The 27,633-nt window shown below is 36.2% G+C and overlaps 2 protein-coding genes across 14 annotated transcripts in view; one reads left to right on the top strand and one right to left on the bottom strand.

The window, feature by feature from the left end:
* The window catches only part of GPHN (gephyrin), a 640,157-nt gene that overhangs the window by 573,514 nt on the left and 39,010 nt on the right, over positions 1 to 27,633 (top strand). Inside the window, exons 21-22 of one of the 13 annotated variants that reach the window (XM_067028313.1) lie at positions 15,107 to 15,158; positions 15,718 to 15,810. The exons of the other annotated variants lie outside the window; for them this stretch is intronic. Coding sequence (XP_066884414.1) covers positions 15,107 to 15,158; positions 15,718 to 15,795 — 130 coding nt within the window. The 3' untranslated portion in view covers positions 15,796 to 15,810. Of the gene's footprint in view, positions 1 to 15,106; positions 15,159 to 15,717; positions 15,811 to 27,633 lie in introns of those variants that run through there. 13 annotated transcript variants of the gene reach the window in all.
* LOC131753809 (protein canopy homolog 1) lies at positions 24,087 to 24,419 on the bottom strand. Its single transcript, XM_059059581.1, has one exon. It carries the CDS (start codon positions 24,363 to 24,365, stop codon positions 24,087 to 24,089), a length of 279 nt encoding a protein of 92 aa, XP_058915564.1. The 5' UTR covers positions 24,366 to 24,419.

The following is a 27,633-nucleotide window of genomic DNA, read 5'->3' as shown; positions in this document are numbered from 1 at the left end:
TCCATGCAACAGTGCTGTTCAGCCATCTTTCACCAGGCACTATTTCCAGTTCACCAGAGGTGTGCCTGCTCTTAGTAACACTCAAACAACAGCCTGCTGGAGACAAAGCTAGGAGACAAATCTGAGTGATGGATGCCCTGATGTATCTGTCACCCAAAATTGCCCCTTTCTGTCTTATCACCACCTTGTCACTGAGCAAAGCTCATTATGCCTGGATCGTCCTTCCCTTAAGATGAGTGCTTTCCCAGGGCTCAAATATGCTCTTGAAGAGGCTCTGCCCTACCATTTCACAAGGTATGCTGGGACTACTATAAACCCCAGTTTAGGCTCAAACTGGACACAATGTAGTCCAAACCTGGAACACAGAGTCTTGCTAGTAACCTGAAAGGCAGTAGTTTTTATGTTAATCTCACCTTTTAAACTTATCTTCTTTCCTCCTGATTTTTTTTCTTTCCCTGTGGACACTGGAGTAGAGTCTGTTACACATATTTTCAAACATCATTTTTTTTTTTAAATTCACCATTTGTATTTACCTGAAACTTTAGTTCTAGAGAAGTCCATAGGTAAGTAACCAGTCAACTTAGAACCCATGCTGGTGAAGCCAGTGCTGCAGGTTACCTAGTATCACCCTGACCCAGGCTCCGTAGCCCTGGGAAGGGATAGAAAGAACCCAGTGAAAAAAAGCGGGGAGGGTTGAATTTGGACCTGACTAGTAACCCATCCTTTCATATATATAAACTTCCAAGCATCTAAAAATTACCCTGATGCAGATATACCTTTAAAGAAGGCAAAAATTAATTTCTGAGAGGAGGTAGGATGAACCCAAGAGTTCCAATAGCACAGAACAGGCCTGAAACTCTAGGGAACAAATGCACCAGATTTAGAATTTTTTTCCCAGCCACCGCTGACTCTGGCCCTGCCTCCAAGTGCATTAATGAGCTCTAAGAACTATTATAAGGTAAAAGGTGCTTTTGGTTTGTGTGTATCATTTTTACCTTATGCTGTCTTGACTATAATTCTGTTCATTCTCTCCTCCTAATGTTGTACTTTTGTATTAAAAAAAAAAAGCTAACTTGATATATACTATATATGCTGCCATTACCTTACTACAAAGGCCAAAACACCACTGAAAGGTTCCTATGTTGATATGCTAATATTTGATTTTCTAGGACCAGCTGTTGATTTGTTGTAGACATTTCCTAATAATTAATGTTACTATTACATGTAACTTCAAAATGTCCCTTGAAAACAGCAAATAAAGAACAACAAAACTTATAAGCAAGATATAGGCAATTTTGAGAATATGCACATCTTTAGTATATTCTTTTCTTGGATTTAATACCTTACACAAAACTGAGAACAATTTTTTAAAAATACAATTCATGCAATTCTAAACTTTCTCAGTCTTAGAGTGCTGTATTGAAGAGGCCCAGAGTAAATGGTTTAAAATGCAGAGGTGGAATGTGGGAGGAAAGAATTTATAACTGTTCAGATGGAAATCAGTGCTGGGAATTTAGCAAAGGAAACAAGGTACATTTAATCTGCAGCCTGTTGATATTCTGTGAAGGTTGTCTTCCTCTTCATTCTTCTCTGTCCTATATAGCCGTTTGCTAATGAAAGGAAATGTTGTTATACAGAAGCCTCTATGTGAAGCTCTCCAGGGAAACAAGCAGGGTCATGGGACAAACTACCCTATGTTTAAAGCAGGGAGAGAAATATCTCAAGAATGTCAGCAAGCAGAACCCTTACTCAGCTATGCCAGATAAGAGTAGGGAGTAAGAGTGCTATTCTTCTTATTTTTAAAAGGTTTCAGTCTGGGTTTAAATTCTGTATGATTCTACTTCTTAGCTCTTATTCTTATCACCTACCATGACTTTAACAATAAATGTTAAAATTGAAGGGTAAGACTCTATAACTTATTTGGATTGACCTGGATGAATTTTGCCTTTGTTTCTTGTACATTTCATTTAAAAAGAGGGTACAGTGGAGGTTATGGGAGGGGTACTTCAAATACGTGAACATTAACTATATTTTTAAAACATTCATTTTTAAGTATTATGTGAATATTAAAACACATTCCTTAGACATATTTTCTCTCATTGTATGGAACACAATACTATTGTGGTTCCTAGTGTTTTTCTTTAAAAAGACAAATTTTTTTATAATGTAAAAAAAATTTTATTGAGGTATAATTTACAATGTTATATTAGTTTCAGGTGTACAACATAGTGATTCAGAGTTTTTATAGATTTTACACCATTTAAAGTTATAAAATATCAGCTGTATTCTTGTGCTATACAATACGTCCTTGTAGATTATTTATTTTATACATAGTAATTTGTACCTCTTAATCCTCTACTCCTTAATCCCTCTTCTCTTCCCTCTCCCCACCAGTAAACACTAGTTTGTTTTCTATATATGTGAATCTGTTTCTGTTTTGTTATACTCACTAGTTTGTTTTATTTTTTAGATTCCACGTATAAGTGATACCATACAGTATTTGTCTTTCTCTGTCTGACTTATTTCACTAAGCATGATACACTCCAGGTCAATTCATGTTGTTGCAAATGGCAAAAGTTTTTTCTTTTTCATGGCTGAGTAGTATTCCATTGTATATGCCACATCTTCTTTATTCATTCATCTGTTGATGGACATTTAGGTTACTTCCATATCTTGGCTATTATAAATAATACTGCTATGAACACTGGGGTACGTGTATACCCAGGAATGGAGTAGCTGGGTCATATGGTAGTTCAATTTTTAGTTTTTTAAGAAGCCTCCGTACTGTTTTCCACAGTGGCTGTACCAATTCACATTACCACCAACAGCATAAGAGGGTTCCCTTTTCTCCACATTCTCACCAGCATTTGTTACTTGTGGTCTTTTTGATAAAAGCCATTGTTACAAGTGTGAAGTGATATCTCATTGTGGTTTTGATTTGCATTTATCAATGATTAGCAATGTTGAGCATCTTTTCATGTGCCTATTGGCCTTGTGTATGAAAAAGACAAGCTTTTAAACACAGATGTTCATTGAACTTGCCCAGCAATATACAAGTTAGTGGCAGGGGTGGAAATGGAATCTAAGTTTCTTGAAATTAACAATCCACAGTTCTCATTTTGAAGACAAGATAATATCATTATGAAGATATTTCATTTTAGCTAGAACAGGAAGGATAAATAGGATTTGTGTATTTAGAAAAAGAGAGTATGTTAACCAAGTAGGAAACAAGATGAACAAAAATAGAGAAGTAGAAAGAATAGTTTACTCAGGTCAGGCCAGACTGTTTAGAGTAAGAGGTTCAGGTAGAAGGATAATATGTATAAATTTGGTAGAAATTTGAAGCCAGATTTTGAAAGGCTTTGTAATCCAGGCAGCACTACCCAATTTGGTTAAGTTTGCAGCTTTTTTTTTAAGCAGAATTAACATAGTAAACCATATTTTGGAAAGATAATTTGCCCAAGTTATATCACATGAGCTAAAGTTGGAGACCTACTAGAAATAAGAACAGCTATACAGTTTGTTTATTCATTGTTCAGTTAGTCAGGAAGTATTAATTGTGTACCTATTTGAATCACCTGGAGATCTTATTAAAAATGCTGATTGTGATTCAGCAAATCTGGAGTGGGCCAAGATTTTGCATTTCTAACAAGTTCCCAAGAATACCAAGCCACTGGCTCATGGATCACAGGAAGTAGCAAGGGTGTGGTAAACTTAATCATGATTCTACTATGAATTTTAAGCCAAAGGCTCTTGAAGATTCAAAACTGAAATAGATATACATCTTGTCCTTAAAATTACATGTACTGTAAATGCACTATAAATTACAGCCTAGTAATAAAGATGTTTTAGAAAGTTCCAGAGCTTTTGCTCAAATTTGGAAGTAGAATTTTTAAAAAAGAGATTAGATCAAAAGACATTTTGAAGGCTATTACATAAAACAGAAGGGTGTCAGTGTTGATTCATCTTCATCTGGATTGCAAAACCTCCTCGAAATGGAATGTGTCTGTAAACACGAATAAAATTCCTGCGTAAACCAGCTATTAGGTCTCTCTACCACAATTTTACATCCCTCTCCAGCAATACACCATTTCAACTTCTTCATTCTCCATTTGTAGTTTATTCTTTCTTGTTTTGGCAGCTTCTCTTCCTATGCTCATTCCCAAATGTAAGTATCACCATGGCTCACCCTTGACCTTTTTTCCTTCTAATTCTGTATGCTAATGACTCCCAGATCTTACCTCTGTCTTGAGCTCCATGCCTAGATGATCCACCTGCTTACTAGATATATTTTCTTTAAGTTCAATAGGCAGAGCAAATTCAACATGTAAAATTAAATTCATTATCCCTCCTTTCCTTTCTCACTGCGCCTCCCACTACTATCTTACTCCATTTCTTTGAGTTCTTCTAGCTCAGTGACTGCGCCCACCAGCCGCCCAGTCACCTGAGCCAGAAGAAACCTGAATGGAAAGCTTCTGTCTCTCACTCAGCCCTGTATTTAAATCCCATACAGTTTCCCTCATCAGTACTTCTTCTGTATGTTCCTATCTCTTCATTTCTACCATCCTGGCTTAGTTTGGGGCTCCGTTTACTTTTTGTCTAGACACGTGAGGCTATCCTCTTAACTGATCTCCCTGCCTCAAGCCTTGTTCTCCTCTAACTCACCCTCTATTCTGCTACAAATATGATCTTTCTAAGGTGCCAATTATATACTTGTGGCAGAATTGGGGTTTTATTATATGTGGGTAAGTATACTCTAATAATCCAACAAACTTTTATGAAGGGTTATGCTATATCAGATGTTGTCTCAGTCTTTGGTACTACAGAAATGAATAAGATAGTTATTAGTAAGAACTACAAAGTTGTTTTCAATTCTATTTCACTCCTGTCTTTCCTCCCCACCCAACCCACATCCATTTTCTCCAGCCTCCTCACTCCAAACATGCAAGTCTTTTCCTGGAAAGAGATACTAATCTTTACTTACTACCTACTATATATATAGTACTATACTACATTCTTTCACTTACTTATCTTATTTAGGCCTCATGAAACAACCGATCCAGATAAGTGTCTTTTATCCCCATTTTGTAGATAATAATACTGAAGCTCAAAAAAATTAAATAAGCTGTTCAGAGTCATACAACTAGTAAAAGACAGAATGAGGAGTCCAACCTAGGCCTGTCTAACTCCGGGGTCTTTCTCCTTTTGCTGTACCATGCTGCCCTCTTAACTGGGCTTAGCACCCACAATTTATTAATATTAAGGTTAATAAACTAAATATTCTATATCCATTTTAATAGATAAAACCCCTAAGTAAATAGTAACTGTCAATATTTCAAAAACCAGAGAGGAAAATTTAGTTTAAATTTTGAATTAAATATTGACTGTGTGTATGAATGAATTATAAGGACTTGAGTTGCAAAATTCTAGATCTTTAGGTTATATAGAAGTGGGGGGAAAAGGCAGGAGGATTTATTACAGTAGCTCAAGTTTACTTTCTGGACCCCTAAATAAAGCTTCTTATTCACTGTAGAATAGACACCTCTCCCTTCCATAAAGAGAAAAGCCCTTCCTTTTATAATTTCTTCTTTTATCTTTCCTTCCACAACTACTAGAGCCACTTTTGCAGCATTTATTACCTTTGGGTAATTTGTTATAACAAGTTCATAGTATCTTCCAGGGGGTGGGAAGGAGTGAAGAGAGGAGAATGGGAAAGAGGAGAAGAGAGTGTGCATGCAATGTAAATAATGGTGATTTGGTATTCAGACCTACATTAATTCAATTTACAAATGACTGAGATTCACAAATGGCTACCCTATTCTAACCTTTCCCCTACTCACCATCTAAGCTCCTCTGTGAGTACTTTTAAGAGAAGGGAAGGGAGAGAAAGCTTTTTGAGAAGTGAAAGGGGAAAAGCCATGAACAGCAAGAAACTTTAGAGGAACAGTTAATCTCCTTATTCCCTGGCTCTCAAGATCCAGTCTGTTTAGGAGAGGTGTTTTATTAAGCCCAAATATCCTCCACATTGGCTAAATGTGTTTGTTCTGTTCACTTTGCTATACTTCTTGATAATCTAATATTTAGAGGTGCATTTGTGTTTAAACGTATTCTACATGAGAGTGAGTTGTTTGCATATTAATATTTAATAGTTCAAATCAGACATCCAACATCTGGGTAAATCTGCTGTTCTAAATAAACAGGAACTAATCACTGAGAACTTAGAGTTCTTTGGCTCATAGGGCAAACCCTGAACAGGACCACATCAGAACCTTAGCATAGCAAGATACTGTAGGCATGGCAAGAAATACATTTGACAGCAGGAAAGGACTCTAGAAAGGTAGATAGGAAGGTGACTTAAACAAATGCTTTCCATTTCAACATTCTTTCTTCAGTCTTCCATCTTGTTTCCAAAATTCAGGTTAATACTAAAGCATAATTCAGCAACATATTAGTAACATTATGAGCTAAATGAAGATTTGTTTGTTTGTTTTTAACTACCCTGGAGTCTTGCCCACCATCTATAGTATTATTTTTAAAGGAATGTGTTCCAGGTTCCAAACAGCCAATTTCTCATATAGACTCTGGGAACATAATCTGTAAGTTAGGAACTACCTGTGTGAAAAAAGACTCTCCTGAAGCAGTCCGCTTACTACTGACTGTATACTGTCTTTCAGTGCTGTTTAAGGAGTTGTATTGGGTTGGCAAAAAAGTGCCTTCGGTTTTTAAGTAAAAATAAAAGACACATTTTTCATTTTCACCAAGAACTTTATCAAGCAACATATTCACCCTTTTGTTCCACTACCTTTGCCATTTTTCAGGCAACTTCGTAATTCCATCTTCCAAAAACTTATCCTTTTGAGCAAAGAACTGTTCCAGGCACCTTTTACAGTCTTCCAGGGAATTGAAATTTTTTCCATTAAGAGAATTTTGTAAAGACCTAAATAAATGGAAATCCAAAGGTGCAATGTCTGGTGAATACGGCTGATGAATCAGAACTTCCCAGCCAAGCTCTAACAGTTTTTACCTGGTCATCAAAGAAGCATGTGATCTTGAGTTATTCTGATGGAAGATTATGCATTTTCTGTTGACTAATTCCAGATGCTTTTCGTTGAGTGCTGCTTCCAGTTGGTCTAACTGGGAGCAGTATTTGTTGGAATTAATCATTTGGTTTTCCAGAAGGAGCTCATAATAGAGGACTCCCTTCCAGTCCCACCATATATAAAGCATCACCTTCTTTGGATGAAGACCGGCTTCTGGTGTGGTTGGTGGTGGTTCATTTCGCTTGCCCCATGATCTCTTCCATTCCATATTGTCGTACAGTGTCCACTTTTCATCGCCTGTCACAATTTGTTTTAAAAACAGACCGTTTTCATTACGTTTAAATAGAGAATCGCATGCAGAAGTACAGTCAAGAAGATTTTCTTCACTTAATTTATATGGAACCCAAACATCAAATGGATTAACATAACTAAGCTGTTGCAAATGATTTTCAGCGCTTGATTTGGATATTTTGAGTATGTCAGCTGTCTCTCATGTGGTATGACATTGATTGTTCTCAATTCATGTCTCCATTCTCGATTTGATCACTATCAATTTCAACTGATCTACCCAACCATGGAGCATCGTCCAGCGAGAAATCTCCAGCACAAAACTTCGCAAACCACTTTTGACATGTTGGATCAGTCACAGCACTGCACAAATCTTTTTTTGCATTTCAGTTGCGTTTTTACCTTTCTTGAAATAATAAAGCATAATATGCCAAAAATGTTGCTTTTTCTCTTCCATCTTCAATATTTAAAAGGCTACACAAAAATTCACAGATTTTGATAAGTCTTTTTTTTAATGTACGCTGATATGATAGCTGTCACATACAATCAAACAAAATTGTTTAGAATGAGGGTAAAGGCAACTAAGTGCTACTAGAGCCATCTTACAGAAAAAAACGATTGAACCTTTTGGCCAACCCAATAATTAGTAGTCGGAAGTTGAAACATTTTAAAATGGGTGTAACATGATCACCTTCTCTTCCTGGTCCAGTTCTATTATGAACTTCTTAGGCCATTGTTCTAGATATTCTAGGTATACTTTTTCTTCTTTTTTATTTATTTTCTCATTTATTTACTATTTTATTTTTTTATTAAAGCATAGTTGATTTACAATATTATACAAGTTTCAGGTGTACAACATAGTGATTCAAAATTTTTATAGATTATACTCCATAGATAGTTATTATAAAATGTTGGCTATATTCCCTGTGCTGTACAATACATACTTGTAGCTTGTCTATTTTGTACATAGTAGTTTGTACCTCTTAATCCTCTACCCCTATCTTGTCCCTTCTCCTTTCCCTCTCCACACTGGTAAACACTAGTTTGTTCTCTGTATCTGTGAGTCTGTTTCTGTTTTGTTATATCACTAGTTTGTTGTATTTTTTAGATTCCACATATAAGCGATAACATTCAGTATTTGTCTCTCTCTGTCTGACTTATATTATTAAGCATAATACCCTCCAGGTGCAGCCATATTGTTGCAAATGGCAAACTTCCATTCTTCTTTATGGCTGAGTAGTATTCCATAGTCTATATACACCACATCTTCTTTATCCATTCACCTGTTGATGGACATTTAGGTTGCTTCCAAACTTGGCTGTTGTAAAGAATGCTGCTATGAACATTGGAGTACATGTATCTTTTCAAATTACTGTTTTCATTTTCTTTGGATATATACCCAGGAGTGGAATGCTGGGTCATATGGTAGTTCTATTTTTTTTTTTTTTAGTCATCTCTGTACTGTTTTCCACAGTGGGTGCACCAATTTACATTCCCACCAACAGTATACAAGGGTTCCCTTTTCTCCACATCCATGTCAACATTTGTTACCTGTGGTCTTTTTGATGATAGCCATTGTGACAAGTGTTAAATGATATCTCATTGTGGTTTCAATTTGCATTTCTCTGATGATTAGCGATGTTGAGCATCTTTTCTTCTGCCTCTTGGCCATCTTATGTCTTCATTGGAAAAATGTCTATTCAGTTCTTATGCCCATCTTTTAATCAAGGTGTTTGGGTTTTTTTTAATATTGAGTTGTATGAACTGTTTATATATTTTGGATATTGATCCCTTATTGGTCATATCATTTGCAAATATTTTTTTCTCATTCAGTAGGTTCTTTTTTCATTTTGCCAATGGTTTCCTTTGCTGTGCAAAAACTTTTGAGTTTAATTAGGTCCCATTTATTTACTTTTGCTTTTGTTTCCTTTGCCTTAGGAGACAGCTTCAAAAAAGTATTGCTACAATTTATGTCAAAGAGTGTTCTGGGTTTTCTTCTAGAAGTTTTATGGTTTCTGGTCTAACATTTAGGTCTTTAATCCATTTTTAGTTTATTTTTGTATATAGTATGAGAAAATGTTCTACTTTCATTCTTTTACATATGGCTATCCAGGTTTCCTAGCACCACATATTGAAGAGACTGTCTTTTCTCCACTGTATATTCTTGCCTTTTGTCATAGATTAATTGACTACCACAGGGGCATGGGTTTATTTCTGGGCTTTCTATTATGTTCTATTAATCTATATTTCTGTTTTTGTGCCAGTACCATACTGTTTTGATTACTGTAACTTTGTAGTATAGGCTGAAGTCAGGGAGTCTGATTCCCCCAGCTCTGTTTTTCTTTCTCAAGAGTGCTTTGGCTATTCAAGGTCTTTTGTGTTTCCATACAAATTAAAAAAATTTTTGTTCAAGTTCTTTGAAAAATGCCATTGGTATTTTTTAAGGATTGCATTGAGTCTGTAGATTGCCTTGTGTTGTGTGGTTGTTTTAATTCTTCCAATCCATGAACATGGTGTATCTTTCCATCTGTTTGTGTGGTCTTCAGTTTCTTTCATCAGTGTCTTATAGTTTTCTAAGTACAGATCTTTTACCTCCTTATGTGGGTTTATTCCTGGGTATTTTATTCCTTTTGTTGTGATTATAAATGGGGTTGTTTCCTTAATTTATTTTTCTAATCTTTTGTTGCTAGTGTATAGAAATGCAACGGATTTCTGTATATTAATTTTGTATCCTGCAACTTTACTGAATTCAGTGATGAGCTCTAGTAGTTTTCTGGTGGCATCTTTAGGATTTTCTAATGTATAGTATTATGTCATCTGCAATAGTGACAGTTTTACTTCTTCGCTTCCAATTTGGATTCCTTTTATTATTTTTCTTGTCTGATTTCTATGGCTACAACTTCCAATACTATGGTGAAGAAAAGTGGTGAGAGTGCACATCTTTGTCTTGTCCCTGATCTTAGAAGAAATGCTTTCAGCTTTTCACCATTGAATATAATGTTAGCTGTGGGCTTATCATATATGGCCTTATTATGTTGAGGTATGTAACCTCTATACCCACTTTATTGAGAGTTTTTATTATACATAAATGTTGAATTTTGTGAAAAGCTTTTTCTGCATCTGTTGAGATGATCATATAGTTTTTATTCTTCAATTTGTTAATGTGGTGTATCACACTGATTGATTTGCAGATATCAAGCCAGCCTTGCATTCCTGGGATAAATCTCACTTGATCATGGTGTGTGATCCTTTTCATGTATTGTTGGATTTGGTTTGCTAATATTTTGTCCAGGATTTTTGCATCTACATTCATCAGTGATATTGGCCTGTAATTTTTTTGTGTGTGTGATATCTTTGTCTGTATTGGTATCAGGGTGATGCTGACCTCATAGAATGAGTTTAGAAGCATTCTTCCTCTGCAATTTTTTGGAATAGTTTGAGGAGGATAGGTGTTCATTCTTCTCTAAATGTTTGGTAGAATTCACCTATGAAGCCATCCTGTCCTGGACTTTTGTTTGTTGGAAGTTATTTGCTTACTAATTCAGTTTCATTACTGGCAATTGGTCTGTTCATGTTTTCTAATTCTTCCTGGTTCAGTGTTGGGAGATTGTACATTTCTAGGAATTTGTCCATTTCTTGCAGGTTGTCCATTTTATTGGTACATAGTAGTTTTTGTAATCTCTTATGATCCTTTGTATTTCTGTGGTATCGGTCATAACTTTGTCTTTTTCATTTCTGATTTTATTGATTTGGGTCCTTTCTCTTTTTTCCTGATGAGTTGGCTAAAGTTTTACCCAATTTGCTTATCTTTTCAAAGAACTAGCTCTTAGTTTCATTGATCTTTCCTATTGATTTTTCAGTCTCTATATCTTTTATTTCTGCTCTGATGTTTATGATTTCTTTCCTTCAACTAACTTAGGTTTTTGTTTGTTCTTTTTCTACTTCCTTCAGGTGTAAGGTTAGGTTGTTTATCTTAGATTTTTCTTGTTTCCCAGGGTAAGCTTGTATTGCTATAAACTTCCCTCTTAGAATTGCTTTTACTGAGTCCTATAGATTTTGGATCATTGTGTTTTCGCTTTCATTTGTCTCCAGTTGTTTTTATATCTTTCGTTTTTTCAGTGATCCATTGGTTGTTCAATAGCATATTGTTTAGCCTCCATGTGTTTGTGGTTTTTGCAGTTTTATTTTTTCTTGTATTTGATTTCTAGTCTCATAGCATTATGGTCAGAAAAGATGTTTGATATTATTTCAATTTTCTTAAGTTTACTGAAGCTTGTTTTGTGGCCTAGCATGTCATCTGTCCTGGAGAAGGTCCCATGTGCACTTGAAAAGAATCTGTATTCTTCTACTTTTGGATGGAATGTTCTATATATATACATTAACTCCATTTGATCTAATGTATCATTTAGGTCCAACGTTTTCTTATTGATTTTCTATCTGGATGATATTTCCATTAATGTGAGTGGTTTGTTAATGTCCCCTACTATTACTGTGTTACTGTAAATTTCTTCCTTTAAGTTTCTTAATATTTGCTGTATGTATTTTGGTGCTCCTATGTTGGGTGCATATATATTTACAATTGCTATATCTTCCTGTATTGATCCCTTGATCATTATGTAACATCCTTCTTTTTCTCTTGTACAATCTTCATTTCAACATCTATTTTGTCTGGTATAAGTATTGCTACCCCAGCTTTTCTTTTGATTTCCATTTGCATGGAGTACCTTTTTTTCATCCCCTCATGTTCAGTCTGTGTGTGTCTTTAGATCTGAAACAAGTCTCTTGTAGGCAGCATATATACAAGTCTTGGTTTTGTATTCATTAAGCCACTCCATGTCTTGATTGGAGCATTTGGTCCATTTACACTTAAAGTCATTGTGGATAGGTATGTATTTATTGCCATTTTGTTACTTGCTTGGGGGTTGTTTTTGTAGTTCTTTTTTGTTCCATTCTTATTTTGTTTTCTTCCCTTGTGGTGTGATGGCTATCTTTATTGTTATGTTTGGATTCCTTTCCTTTTTCTGTCTGTGTATCTATTATAGATTTTTGGTTTGTGGTTACCATAAGGTTTATATATATAGCAATTTACGTATATATATGTATATGTGATTAATTTAAGTTACTGATCTCCTAAGTTCAAAAACATTTTAACAACCCTGCATTTTTACTCTCCTTCCCTCAAAATTACTTTTTTTTTTAAAGAAGATGTTGGGTGTAGGAGTTTATTAATTAATTTATTTATTTTTGCTGTGTTGTGTCTTCATTTCTGTGCAAGGGCTTTCTCTAGTTGTGGCAAGTGGGGGCCACTCTTCATCGCGGTGCGTGGGCCTCTCACTATCGCGGCCTCTCTTGTTGCAGAGCACAGGCTCCAGACGTGCAGGCTCAGTAGTTGTGGCTCACGGGCCTAATTGCTCCACAGCATGTGGGATCCTCCCAGACCAGAGCTCGAACCTGTGTCCCCTGCATTAGCAGGCAGATTCTCAACCACTGCTCCACCAGGGAAGCCCCAAAATTACTATTTTTAAGATCATATTTTATGTCTGTTTGTTTTGTGAATCCCTTAACTGTTTATCATGGATATAAATGATTTTGCTACTTTCGTCTTTTAACCTCCTTACTTGCTTTGTATGTGGTTGACTTTTACTGTATATTTGCCTTTACAATGATCTTTTTCCTTTCATAATTTTCATGTTTCTAATTGTGGCCTTTTCTTTTTCACTTAGAGAATTCCCTTTAACATTCATTGTGAAGTTGGTTTGGTGGTGCTGAACTCTTTATGTTTTCCTTGTCTGTGAAACTTTTGATCTCTTCATCAAATTTGAATGAGAGTCCTGCCAGGTAGAGTATTCTTTTGTAGGTTTTCCCCTTTCATCACTTTAAATATATTTTGCCACTCCCTCTGGCCTGCAGAGTTTCTGCTGAAAAGTCAGCTGATAGCCTTAGGGGAGTGTCTGTGTATGTTATTCATTGCTTTTCCCTTGCTGCTTTTAATATTCTCTCTTTATCTTTAATTTTGCCATTTTAATTACTAGTGTGTCTTGGTGTGGTCCTCTTTGGGTTGATCCTGTTTGGGACTCTCCATGCTTCCTGGGCCTGGCTGTCTGTGTCCTTTCCCAGGTTAGGGAAGTTTTCAGCTGTTATGTCTTCAAATATGTTCTTTGCCACTTTCTCTCTCCTCTTCTCCTCTGGGACCCCTATAATGAAAATGTTAATACATTTGATGTCCTCCCAGAGGTCTCTTAAATTGTCCTCATTTCTTAAATTCTTTTTTCTTTTTTTTCTTCAGGTTTAGTGATTTCCACTAGTCTATCTTCCAGCTCACTGTGATCTGTTCCTCTGTATCACCTAGTCTACTGTTGATTCCTTCTAGTGTATTTTTCATTTCAGTTATCATGTTCTTCATGTCTGTTTGGTTCTTCTTTATATTTTCTAAGTCATTGTCTAAAAATTCTAACTTCTCACTCTGTTCATCCATTCTTCTCCCTAGTTCTTTGATTATCTTTACAATCATTTCCTTGAACCCTTTCTGGGGTGCATTGCCTATCTCCATGTCACTGAGTTCTCCTTCTAGAGTTTTATCTTGTTCCTTCATTTGGAACATGTTCCTCTTATCACCTCATTTTGCCTAACTTGCTGTGTTTTATTTCTTTGTATCTGGTAGGTTGGTTACATTTTCTGATCTTGGAGAAGTAGCCTTTTGTAGAAGACTTCCTATGTATCCCAGCAGTGCACCCTACTCTGTTCACCAGAGCTATGTGCTATAGGGGTGTCCCCTATGTGGGCTGTGTAGGTCCTTCTGTTTGAGCAGGCTGACCACTCTGGGCAATCTGGTAGGTGTGACTGGCCCCCAGTTTTGTTAGTTAGCAGGCCCTGCCTTGTACAGAGCTGCCAGCTACTGGTTGGTGGGGCTGGGTCACGAGACACCTAGCTGCAGAATCCCAGGGTGCCCAGGGCTATTGCTGGCTCACTGATGGGTGAAGTCGGAGTCCAGGACATCCTGGGGCTGGTACCCACCTACCAGTGGGTGAAGCCAAGTCTTGGAGCTAGTGCTGGCCCATTGGCAGGGTTTGGCTGCAGGGCCCAGTGGTCCCAGAGCTGGTGTCAGACCACTGATCAGTGGGGACATTTCCTGACACAGCTGGCTATGGAGTCCAGGGTGTCCCAAAGCTTGTGCTGGCTTGCTGTTGGGCAGTGTAGGGGCCTAGCCAGTCCCAGGGCAGGTGGTGGCCTCCTGGTGGGTTGTCTGGGTCCTGCCACAGTGGGCTGTGGAGCTGCAGCTTGTCCCAGGCCTAGCATTCTCGTCCAAGGTGCCTGCTACTGGGTGAGACTGCTCCCAAGGCTAAAACAGGCACATTTGTAGGTGGGATCAGGGCCCACGTGAATCTGGGGCTGGTGCCTGCCCACTACTAGGTGGAACTGGGTCCCAGTATCTCTGGCTGCAGAGTCTTGGGGGTCTCAGGTCTAGTGCCTATGCAGTGGTGTGTGGGGACAGGTCCTGTGCCCTCAGTTGGGCAGGGCTGTGTCCAGGGGTGGCTGTGGGCTCAGGGGATCTTAAGGCAGCCTGTATGCCGGTGAGTGGAGCTGTTTCCTGGCTCAATTAGTTGCTTGACCCGAGGCATCGCAGTACCAGTGCCTATAAGATTGATGGGCATAGGTGGGGCTGGGGATTGAAACTAATAAGCTAGAGGGAGGATTCCAAAATGGCATTTGCCAGCACCAGTGTCCACGTAGCAGAACAAGCTCTCAAAAATGGCTGTCGCCAATGTCTGTTTCCCCAGGGTGATCTCCAGTTGTCTCCTGCCTCTCCAGGAGACTCTCCAAGATCAGCAGGTAGGTCTGACCCAGGCTCCTTTCAAATTACTGCTTCTTCCCTGGGTCCCAGAGCATGTGAGATTTTGTGTGTGCCCTTTAAGAGTTTAATCTCTATTTCCCACAATCCTCTGGGACGCCTGAAAGCAAGCCCCGCTGATCAACAGATCCAAACGTTTTGGGGGCTCATCTTCCTGGTACAGGACCCCCAGGCTAGGGAGCTTGATGTGGGGCTCAGACCCCTTGCTTCTTAGAGAGCACCTCTGCAATTTTAGTTATTCTCCCATTTGTATGTCACCCACCTGGGGGTTTGGGTCTTGACTATACTGTGACTTCACCCCTCCTACCCATCTTGTTGTGCTTCCTTCTTTGTCTTTAGTTATATTATCTTTTCTGATAGGTTCTGGTCTTTTTCATTGATAGTTGTTCTGTAAATAATTCTAAAATTTTTGTGCCTATGAGAGGAGGTGAGTCCTGGATCCTTCTACTGTGCCATCTTGGGAAACCTCCCACCCACGCCCCCCCACCCAGGTATACATTTTTAATGTAACTTTTTTTTTTTTTTTTTTTTTTGACCTAGCCTCATGGCACGTGGGATCTTATTTTCCTGACCAGGGATCAAACCCGCACCCCCTGCAGTGGAAGCGCGGAGTCTTAACCACTGGACTGCAAGGGAAGTCCCTAATGTGACTTTTTAATCTTAGAACAAATAAACATTCATTGAAGAAAATTTAGAAAACATAGATTTTTTAAAGCAAAGGAAATTAACACATAATCCTGTTACCCAACATTACTCTTCTTCTATTCTTTAATTCTATGCATGTATACAGTTTATGTGTATGTGAATGTGCATTAAAAAACAAAGAAATTATACTTATTTTCGCCTTCCATTTTCCTTCCCTCCATTTTTATACTCAGTATACCATAAACATCTGTCCATATCATTACATAGTACTCCGCTATGTCATTTTAATGCCTACATATTATTCTCTAGTAAAAAGTATAATTTGACTGATTTATACAATCCCTTGTTGTCAGACATTAGATTGTTCCTAATCTTTCTCAATTGTGAGTAATTGATGAAGACCTTTATAACTAAATATTGGCATATACCCACAATTACTTGAGAGTGTTTTTTAATTTTTTATTTTATTCACTTTACGACTATTTGTTGAGTGTCTGCCATATGCAAAGCTATATTGATACCAGGGGTAAAATGATAAATAAAACAACTGCTATCCTCAACTACTTGCTGGTGGGCATGTGAAACAAGTTGTTCATGGCTTTATCCTTAGCATTTAGAACATTGCCAGCACATGGTAGCTACTCAATAAATGCCAGGAAGTAACAGGAAGGGAAAGAGGGGGACACTGAACATGGTCTGAATATGAAATTAGTCAAACCTAGTGATTTCAAACTGGCGCAAATTAGTTTGTGTTTACAGGGGTAAACTATAATACTTCTAAGCTACATCCTATTTCTACTTTGAATATGGAACAGTAGATGTCCTAGTTTTCTTTTCCCCGTGGCTGGTTCAATAACCTGTTAGCTTCCTTTTGTTCTCCTAGGCAGCATGAGCTACTGTTTCCCTACTGTGGAGGAAGTCTAAGACAAATGAGGATGTTTGCATACATACATAAGTACAGAGTATTATATGTGCCATGACAATTGTGGCCAGACTTGGTTGAGATATTGGTCATTTAGCACATATGTGCTTCTCTGTTTTTACATTTTTTCTCTTTTCCCTCGGTGTCCTGATGTGGCCTAAACAGGGTGGGAAAAGGCTTTGTTCATATTGAGCCAGTGTTGTTTTCTTTCCCAACATGTAAGCTCCATGAAATCCAGGACAAGGTATGTCTTGGTAACCCTATGTCTATAGCACTTAGTAGGAGTACCTCTTCTAAAGTAGACAACTCTGCTATCTTTTCCTATACCATCCTCCTTTTCCATGGAACCTAGAAACTTCCAACTGTGCAAATGTCCAGAAAAATCTTACAGGGTCCCTTCAAAGTGAGTACAAAAACCTTAGCCATAGGAGCAGACCAGAAAATATGGCACTGACAACAAAATTATATTGGTAACTGAGGTACATCAGAAAAAAATGCATGATATAAAGCTTTGCACCTAGGATGATTCATTTTATATTTCTGAAGAATGTGGGGCAGGACGGGGGAACAGAATTCCAAATGAATTTAGGAAGCTTCTAACTTTAAAAGTTGGGGAGCTGCTCCCACTGGCTTAGATGATCTTACGTATTAACATCTTTTTTTTTCCCAAAAAATAATTTTTATTGTCACTCTCATTCACTTCACACACATTTAATTCTCCTAAGCCATCTTTCACAAAAGGTAAAATGTTTTTCCAGAGTAACATATATGCATTCTGGCACCCGGAAATTTAAGTACAAAATGACTCATTATATTGTGAGGAGCAGGATGGTGATGATTTTAAAGAATCTGTCCAGTTCATGAATATAAACCAATTAACATATCAAGTTCAATGCTTAAAACTACATCTCTCAGAGGTGTTGTCATGTGCAGTAGCAAAGAGAACAGAGTGAGGGACTCAGTTCTCAGTGGGTACATCTCTTCATGCTCAAAAAAGTACTAGATGATCACAGCAGGTATTAAAAGAAAAAAAAAACCCTACTATAATAAAACATGTCATGCATTTCTATCAGGCCAAAAGAAGTAGAGTAACAGAGTAAAAACTGGGTAGATTTGGGGGATTTAACCATTCAATAGATATTAACATCCAAACATTACACATTAACTTCTTAAATATACCAAGCAGTAATTATTATTCAAATACACAAAATCCACTCGGGGAAATTTTTTTAAATAAAGTTCAGCATTGATTAAATTTATATCATTCCTAAAACTGAGTTTTAACTATTGAGCTGTTTATATTTCTACATAGTTTTGAAACAGCTTGGTAAGGTAGCTAACAAACTGCTGACTTGGACTTTCTAGGCTTTCAAGGCCTGAAAGGCTGGGAAATTCCCTTAATTAAGAAAAGAATTCCCCCTTCTGGAAAATTGCCATCACAGAAGCCTGCCCCACTCAAATCATGCTGGGATTGCTTAGTTCTGTCATAAATTGATGTTTGGGATTTAAATTGCCTGCTCCTGCTGCTGCCAATTTGTGAAGCTGCCTCTTGGCAGTGAAGCATGAAACAGAAGGGGAACAGACACAGAGATAGCAAATTGGATTCTTATAAAACTGTCACATTTAGCAGGAATTATCAAGATAGACTTAACAAAACCCAGTGCCTTACATCCTCCAATTTGTGAACCAAACATATCCTAGCTTCCTAGTGCTTACTTTATAAAACTAGAAATTTCATATTATCAGACAGAATTTAGATCTGAATTTAAATGGTTCTTGTCCTCTTTATAAACTGCCAGCTTCCCTTATAGAATAGTTCTAATTTTTAAGTCAACATAATAGATTTATTTTCTGATCATTTATCAACAGAGGTGTCTCATTTTCTATTGGTTAACCAAAAATTTTTTTTTTACCATAACAAACATGTTTATTGACAAGAGATTCTTCCCATTCTTAATGACAGACTTTTTAGTGGCTACTATATTTGCCTTTTTTAATCCTTAAGAGCTGCTATTACAGTTGATGTTACTGTTTCTTCCAAGAATTACCTCTAGGTATTACTGTAATTTTCAAAATGTTTTTCTCACATGACCTGACTCCCATAAAGGGTAATATGTCCAGAAAGCCTTTCCTAATTATCCCAAACCAATTCTGATCATTCTATTCCTCTCAACATTTATAACATTTCTTTTTATATGTATTTTCACTTTAATTAATATATTTTAAGTTCGATCAGTGTTAATTTATTTGCTCATCTTATTCAGTTTTCTAAATTTTGTCACATGTTTTCTGCACTGGTTTGTACATTTAAAGGCGGTGACCATACTTTGTTCTGTTTTATATGACTCCATAGTACCTGGAAACCCAGTGGGACTGAAGGAGGACTAAATGATGACTATAAGTAGTATATAGTTTGATCCTATATGTGAAGTAGACACCCAGAAAATATTTATAGTTCAGGAATTTGTCCTTGACCTCTGAAGAAATTAGTATATGATTAGTTTATCCTTAACTATTTTTTTTGTTATCTTGGTATGATCAACTGCCATTATTGTTTTAATCTCCAAATCCTAGAATTTTTTTCTCACTCTCCGCTGTCATCTTCACTCATCCTAAAATGATACAGCTCACAGTTGGTGTAACAGATGAAACAGGAAACTAATTAGCAGCTGTTGTCCATCTGTGTGTTTATATTAAATATGTTAAAATAAAACTGCATTTGCATTCTGAATACTCTGTCTGAAGTCCATAAAATCTAATCTTGGGTAAAGGATCTGTCTTTGTTTTGACTTCTATAGTAGACTATGTGATAAAGCAAAAAAAAATTTATCCCAGAATCAGGATTACAGTAACTTAAGGCAGATACAATTTTTTTCCACTTTTATTGAGATATAATTGACATCCACCACTATATAAGTTTAAGGTGTACAGTATAATCATTTGACTTATAGTAGTTCTATATTTAGTTTTTTAAGGACCCTCCATACTGTTCTCCATAGGAGTGTACCAATTTACATTCCCATCAACAATGTAGGAGGGTTCCCTTTTCTCCACATCCTCTCCAGCATTTATTGTTTATAGATTTTTTGATGATGGCTTTCTGACCAGTGTGAGGTGATACCTCATTGTAGTTTTGATTTACATTTCTCTAATATTTAGTGATGTTGAGCATCTTTTCATGTGCCTCTTGGCCATCTGTATGTCTTCTTTGGAGAAATGTCTATTTAGGTCTTCTGCACTGGGCATATATCCAGAGAAAATCATAATTTGAAAAGATACATGCACCACCATGTTCATTGAAGCACTATTTACAATAGCCAAGACATGGAAGCAACCTAAATGTCCATGGAGAGGAGTAGATAAAGAAGATGTGGTACATATATACAATGGAATATTACTCAGCCATAAAAAATAATGCCATTTGCAGCAACATGGATGGACCTAGAGATTGTCATACTGAGTGAAATAAGTCAGACAGAGAAAGAAAAATATCATATATGATATCACTTTTATATGGAATCTAAAAGAAATGGTACACATGAACTTATTTACAAAACAGAAATAGAGTCATAGATACAGAAAACAAACTTATGGTTACAAGGTGGGAAACATGGGGGAGTAATAAATTGGGAGATTGGGATTGACATATACACACTACTATATATAAAGTAGATAACTAATACAGACCTACTGTATAGCACAGGGAACTCTACTCAGTACTCTCTAATGACCTATATGGGAAAAGAATCTAAGAAAGAGTGGATATATGTATATGTATAACTGATTCACTTTACTGTACACCTGAAACTAACACAACATTGTAAATCAACTATACTCCAATAAAAATTTTTTAAAAATCATCTGACCACATCATGAAATGATTACCACAATAAATTTAGTGAACATCCATCATCTCATATAGATATAAAAGAAAAGGAAAAAACATTTTTTCCTTGTGATGAGAACTCTTAGGATTTACTCTCTTAACAACTTTCATGTATAACACACAGCAGTGTTAGTTATATCAATCATGTTGTACATTACATCCCTAGTACTTATTTATCCTGTAACTGGAAGTTGGTACCTTTCTACCACTTTCATCCAGTTCCCCCTCCCCTCACCACCTGCCTCTGGTAATCACAAGTCCAATCTCTTTTTCTATGGGTTGGTTTGTTTGTTAAGTGTAATTGACCTACAACACTATGTTAGTTCCTGGTATACAACATAGTGACTCAATATTTCTATACATTACAAAATGATCGCCATAATAAAATTAGTTACGATCTGTTACCATACAAGGATATATTATTATTGACTGTATTCCCACACTGTACATTTTATCCCTTTGACTCATTTATTTTATAAGTTTGTACCTCTTAATTGCCCTTGCCTATTACAGTCATCCCCCCATCCCCTCCCCTCTAGCAGCCACTTGTTTGTTCTCTGTATCTACGATTCTGTTTCTGTTTTGTTTTCATTTGTTTGTGTTTTTTTAATAGTTTAAAATATTTAGATAATGCTATTACATATATGAATAAATATCAACCAAGCAGAGAAATAAGTATAAAAAAAATATAACCAGTTATTGACTTTTTTTTTTTAGGGCTTGCTTTAGTAAATCAAGTATTGATCTCTCCCATTTGGGACTTTGCTCTATTCCACTCTGCACTCCTCAGTGAAATGGATTCATTGGTCTTGGCTTATTCTTAGCAAATCGTAATCCACATAACAAAATATAAGCTGTTCATCTCAGCCAATTTTGTCTTTTCTTTATGAGAAGAGGCTCACAGAAGTCTTCCATGGAGACCCAAAGAAACCATCTCATAAAAGTACGATTTGAAATCATCCACCTGAAACATGTCTTCTCTCCACATTATTTTAATAAGCATTATAAACCTCTCCCCACCTTTTCTCCGATATTTTCTTCTGACCCAGAATTAGGTGCTTTTCATGGACTCTAAGAAACTTTTCTGTCACACCCTAGGTGTTGTTTTATTTCTTTTTGTTTCTTTTTCTTCCTTTTTTTTTTTTCTGGCTTTTTGCTTTTGCTTTGTTTTTGGTCAATAAAAGTCATTAAAAGGCTGGAATGTGTTTGGAGGCATGGCAAAGCCAGCAGTTAGCTACTCTCTCATTATTATTCATTAGCAAAAGCAGCTGCAGCCTCACCACACCCAGAGGGAAACTTAAGAGTCACCGCAGCCATAAGAAATGCAGTGGCTCACTCAAATATAGTGTTACTCAGTAACTACAAACATTTACATGCGTTTAACAAGTTTGATCTGGAAAGAAAAAAATTATCTAAGTCATGAGATATTGAAAATCTTGCAAGAGACAAGATTATTTTTACTGGGAAGTAAGAAAAAACTGAAAAGCCCTATTTAGCAAAACCTTAAGATATTCCCCATCAGAGGCAAGATGTTTGGTTCTCTCCAGTCAAAGCAGAAGCCTCAATATCCATGAGAAACAGCCATCAGTGGAAGGAAGGCATACCTCCCCACGGTCCTTTAGGTGGGAAACAAAAGCCCAAAATCTCTTAAATTCTACGATTAGCATTAGTACTGTCTAGATGTGAGAATTTGTCAGATTTACCATTGAGGGTATGAAAAGACCGCAGCCAACACTTCTACAATCACAAATGTTATGGTTTTCAAGGGAACTTTGTGCCAGTGTCTCTACATGTTCCCGTGAAGAAACAGTTTAGTGCGTTTACCAAGGAAGACTAAGTTAGGAAAATGTTTATGACTCATCTTTTTGAAATGCTAAATTAAATTTAAATAGCTAAGTTTACTAAAGTTATAGGGACTATGTTTTAAGTCACAATTTTACTACCCTACTGAAAAATGATGCTAATTATTCTTAAATCCTATTTCTATTTTTTATCAGTTGCATGCAGTGCAGCCTCATTGGGTTATAATATGTAGGATCTATACTACTTAGCCAGCTACAGACATATCCAAAAATCACAAACCTTCTCAGTTTTCCCAAATAAATGAAATTAACTTTAAAAGTCTAACATTTAATAAGAGTTGAGGTGGGAAAAGGAGAAGAATGGAAACCTCTTTCTCTTCATTTTGGCAGATTTTTCTAAATGTAAGAATTATTTCCTCCTGACAAGTCAGTTGAGTGGCTTAAATAATGTGCTTTCTAGGCCATCAGGTAACATGGCAAGTAGTTTTTGTTTTGGGGACTTTGCTCTCTTCCACTCTCCACTCCTCAGTGAAATGGATTCATTGGTCTTGGCTTATTCTTAGCAAATAGTAATCCACATAACAAAGCATAAGCATCCTACCTAGTAAATTCTCAGAGACAACAGTGAGAACTTCTTCTTTAAAACAAGTGTTAAAATAGATCCTGACCTTTTAAATGATTAAAGTTATAGTCCAATGAATGTAAACTTAACAGAGACAATGAAATCTCCAAGAGTGAGATTATTACTACACTCTGTTATTAACGTGGTCAAAAGGCAATTTTCCTTAAATTCCCACCTCTTCTTCCATCTCCACACCTAGAAAAACATCCATAGAAAGAATGATAGGTTGGTTAGTAGTAAAATCTACACGCTAAATGTTAGGTGAAAGTCTTTAAGAAACAAAGGCACGACAGGAGAGTTTGCAGCAAAACAAAACATGGCCATTGGTATCATCCTTTTAGACTACATGATAATAAATACATGAATAATAAATCAACTTTCTAAATCATTTGAATTCAGGCTGTATGCATCAGAAAGGCTAATATAGTTATTGTTCCCTGTAAAAGTACTCACTGCTTTTGATGCATTTTATTAAATTTTAGAAATTATAAAGTTTTTAAACTTAAGGTTTCTATAAATTTAAATTTCATTCCTGATATAAAGTGAGTTCGCTTCTTTCAGTGATAGCCATACAGCCCAGAAAAATTAAGCTGGAATTTGCAGCAAATATGTTTTCTTAATTTCATGACTAATCAAGTATTTATGAAATCAAATCAAGTTTTTATCAAACAGACACTATACTTGTATATGTGCATGAAATATACAGTACACGTTATTAAATCCTTATTTCATTTATGAAATGTCTTCACTTTTTTCCTATTACTGAGTTAAATGCTTTCCTGCCAAGCCTGTTTGTATCAAAATCTACAAAGGTAATTCGTTTCATGCACTCCTCAGCTTCACCTATAGAAAGAATTGGGGCTCGTCATAATGCCAAACAAGAGATTTTCAATAAAATATCAAACATGAGACAATGCAGTATGAGCAAGAGACGTAAAGTTTCTTCTCATGAAGAAACATGAAGACAGAAATGCAGACATAGACCTTGGGGGCTATGACTTGCCTCTCCTCTAACTAGCAGCACCATCATTCCTAGAGTTCAGTGTGATTAGTAGAAGTTTCACACAGACCTGATTTTTCACTGCACAGCTTGTCAGAGATGTAGTGTGCCTCCTGGGCCATAAGTGAGAATACTTCATCTTCGTACTCTTCCATTATAGTTTCACACGCAAATTTCAAATGTCTGTAAGCATCAGAATAAAAATAGAATTTTTTAAATTCTTTGTATATTTTGTCTCCTTTCCTTGGAGCAAGTCTCTTGAAAGTCTTCTTCTTAGTCACAGGGTCTTCTTCGAGCTTGTAGTCATTCATTCACTCACACACTTTATCCAAGAGGTCTGTGAGGAATGCCTCCGACTGGGCTAAGGGAATCGAATCACCCCTCTCGCAGGTGCTGTTGCACTGTCTTTGGAACAGCTGGTTCCCGTCTCCGTGCGCCCCACTCGCTCCAGAATCCAGCGAGGATTCAGAGGACCCTTTGGCCACCACCTCCGCCCCATGCCTCTGTTTCTGTTTTGATATGTATGTTCATTTGTCTTGTTTTTTAGATTCCATGTGTAAGTGAATCATAGAGTATTTGTCTTTCTCTGACTTATTTCACTTAGCATAATATCCTCTAAGTCTATCCATGTTGTCACAAATGGCAAGATTCCATTCATTTTTATGGCTGAGTAGTATTCCACATACAGTATATACACACACCATCTCTTCTTTATCCATTCATCTATCAATGGACACTTAATTGCTTATGTATCTTCACTATTGTGAATAATGCTACAGTGAACATAGCAGCGCATGTATCTTTTCAAATTAGTGGTTTTGTTTTCTTTGAAAAACTACCCAGAAGTGGAATTGCTGGATCATATGGTAGTTCTATTTTTAATTTTTTAAGAACCTCCATAGTGGCCACACCAATTTACATCCCACCAACACTGCACAAGGGTCCCCTTTTCTCCATATCATTTCCAACACTTGTTATTTGTTGTCTTTTTAATAATAGCCATTCTGATAGGTATGAGTTGATATCTCGTTATGGTTTTGATTTGCAATTCTATGATGATTAGTTATGCTGAGCATCTTGTCATGTGCCTGCTGGCCATCTAAATATCTTATTTGGGAAAATATCTATTCAGGTCTTCTGCCCATCTTTTTTTTCAATTAATTTTTATTGGAGTATAGCTGCTTTATAATGTTGTGTTCATTTCTACTGTACAGCAAAATGAATTAGTTATACATATACATATATCCCCTCTTGTTTTGGATTTCCTTCCCATTTAGGTCACCACAGTGCATTGAGTTCCCTGTGCTATACAGTATATTGTCATTAAGTTACCTATTTTATACATGGTATCAATACTGTATATATGTGAATCCCAGTCTCCCAATTCTGCCCATTTTTAAATCAGGTTGTTTGATTTTTGATATTGAGTTGTATGAGCCATTTATATATGCTGTATATTAACCCCTTATTGGTTATATCATTTGCAAATATTTTCTCCCATTCAATAGTCTGCCTTTTCATTGTGTTGATAGTTTCCTTCTCTGTGCAAAAGCTTTTAAATTAACAAATGTAGTCCCATTTGTTAATTTTTGCTTTTGTTTACTTTACCTGGGGAATCATATCCAAAAAAATATTGCTACAACCAGTGTAAAACAGCATACCACCCATGTTTTCTTCTAGGAGTTTTATGGCTTCTGGTCTTACACTTAGGTCTTTAATCCATCTTTAGTTTATTTTTGTATATGGTGTAAGAAATTAGGCAAGTTTGAGTCTTCTGCAAGTAACTGTCGAGTTTTCCCGACAACATTCATTGAAGAGACTGTCTTTTCTCCATTGTATATTCTTGCCTCCTTCGTCGTAGATTAATTGACCATAAGTCTGGGTTTATTTCTGGGCTCTCTATCCTGTTTCATTGATCTATGGGTCTGTTTTTGTGCCAGTGCCATACTGTTTTGATTGTTGTAGCTTTGTAGTGTAATTTAAAATCAGGGCACTTGATACCTCCAACTTTGTTCTTCTTCTCAAGATTGTTTTGGCTATTCACAGTCTTTTGTGTTTCCATACAAATTTTTTAATTATTTATTCTAGTTCTGTGAAAAAATGCCATTGGTATTTTGATAGGGATTACATGAAATCTGTAGATTGCCTTGGGTAGTATGGTAATTTTAACAATATTAATTCTTCCAATTCATGGACACAGTCAGTGTATCTTTCTATTTGTGTCATCTTTAATTTCTTTCATCGGTGTTTTATAGTTTTCCAAGTACAGGTCTTTTACCTCTTTAGGTAGTTTTATACCTAGATATTTTTTTCTTTTTGACACAATTGTAAATGAGATTATTTTCCTGATTTCTCTTTCTGATAGTTTGTTGTTAGTGTATAGAAACACAACAGATTTATGTATATTAATTTTGTATCCTGCAACTTTACTGAATTCATTTATTAGTTCTAACAGTTTTTTTGCTGGTTTCTTTAGGATTTTCTATATATAGTATCATGACTGTCATGACTATCTATATATGTAGTCATCTGCAAACAGTGACAGTTTTACTTTTTCCTTTCCAATTTGGATCCCTTTTATTTCTTTCTCTTGTCTGATTGCTGCGGCCAGGACTTTCAATGCTATGTTGAATAAAAGTGGGCATCCTTGTCCTGTTCCTGATCTTAGAGGAAATGCTTTCAGCTTTTCACCATTGAGTATGATGTTGGCTGTAGGTTTGTCATATCTGATCTTTATTATGTTGAGGTATGTAGCCTCTGTAACCACTTTATTGAGAGTTTTTATTATACATGGATGTTGAATTTTGTCAGAAGCTTTTTCTACATCTATTGAAATGATCATATGATTTTTATTCTTCAGTTTGTTAATGTGGTATATCACATTAATTGATTTGTGGACATTGGACCATCATTGCCTCCCTGGAATAAATCCTACTTGATCATGATATATGACCCTTTTAACATATTATTGAATTCTGTTTGCTAATATTTCATTGAGGATTTCTGCATCTATGTTCATCAGTGATTTTTGGCCTATAGTTTTCTTTTTTGTGTTATATCTTTGTTTTGATATCAGATGTTGCTGACCTCGTATATGAGTTCAGAAGCATTCCTTCCATCTCAGTTTTTTTGGAATAATGTGAGAAGTATAGGCATTAATGGTTCTTTAAAAGTTTGGTAAAATTCACCTGTGAAGTCATCTGTTAATGGACTTTTGTTTGGTGGGAGTTTTTTTAATTACTGAATCAATTTCATTACTGGTAATTGGTCTGTTCATATTTTCTAATTCTTCCTGAGTCAGTCTTAGGAGATTGTACGCTTGTAGGAATTTATCCATTTCTCCAAGGTTGTCCATTTTATTGGCATATAACTGTTTGTAATAATCATTTATGAACTATTGTATTTCTATGGTATCAGTTGTAACTTCTTTTTCATTTATGATTTTATTTATTTGTGTCCTCTCTCTTTTTTTCCTGATGAATCTGGCTAAAGGTTTACCAATTTTGTTTATCTTTTCAAGGAACCATTTGTTAGTTTCATTTATCTTTTCTATTGCTTTTTTAGTCTCGATTTCATTTA

Source organism: Kogia breviceps, chromosome 3 (assembly GCF_026419965.1).
Source record: "Kogia breviceps isolate mKogBre1 chromosome 3, mKogBre1 haplotype 1, whole genome shotgun sequence".
Lineage (NCBI taxonomy): Eukaryota > Metazoa > Chordata > Mammalia > Artiodactyla > Physeteridae > Kogia > Kogia breviceps.
Note: the sequence above shows the minus strand (reverse complement) of the source record. Positions and strands in the feature narration are given on the sequence as shown.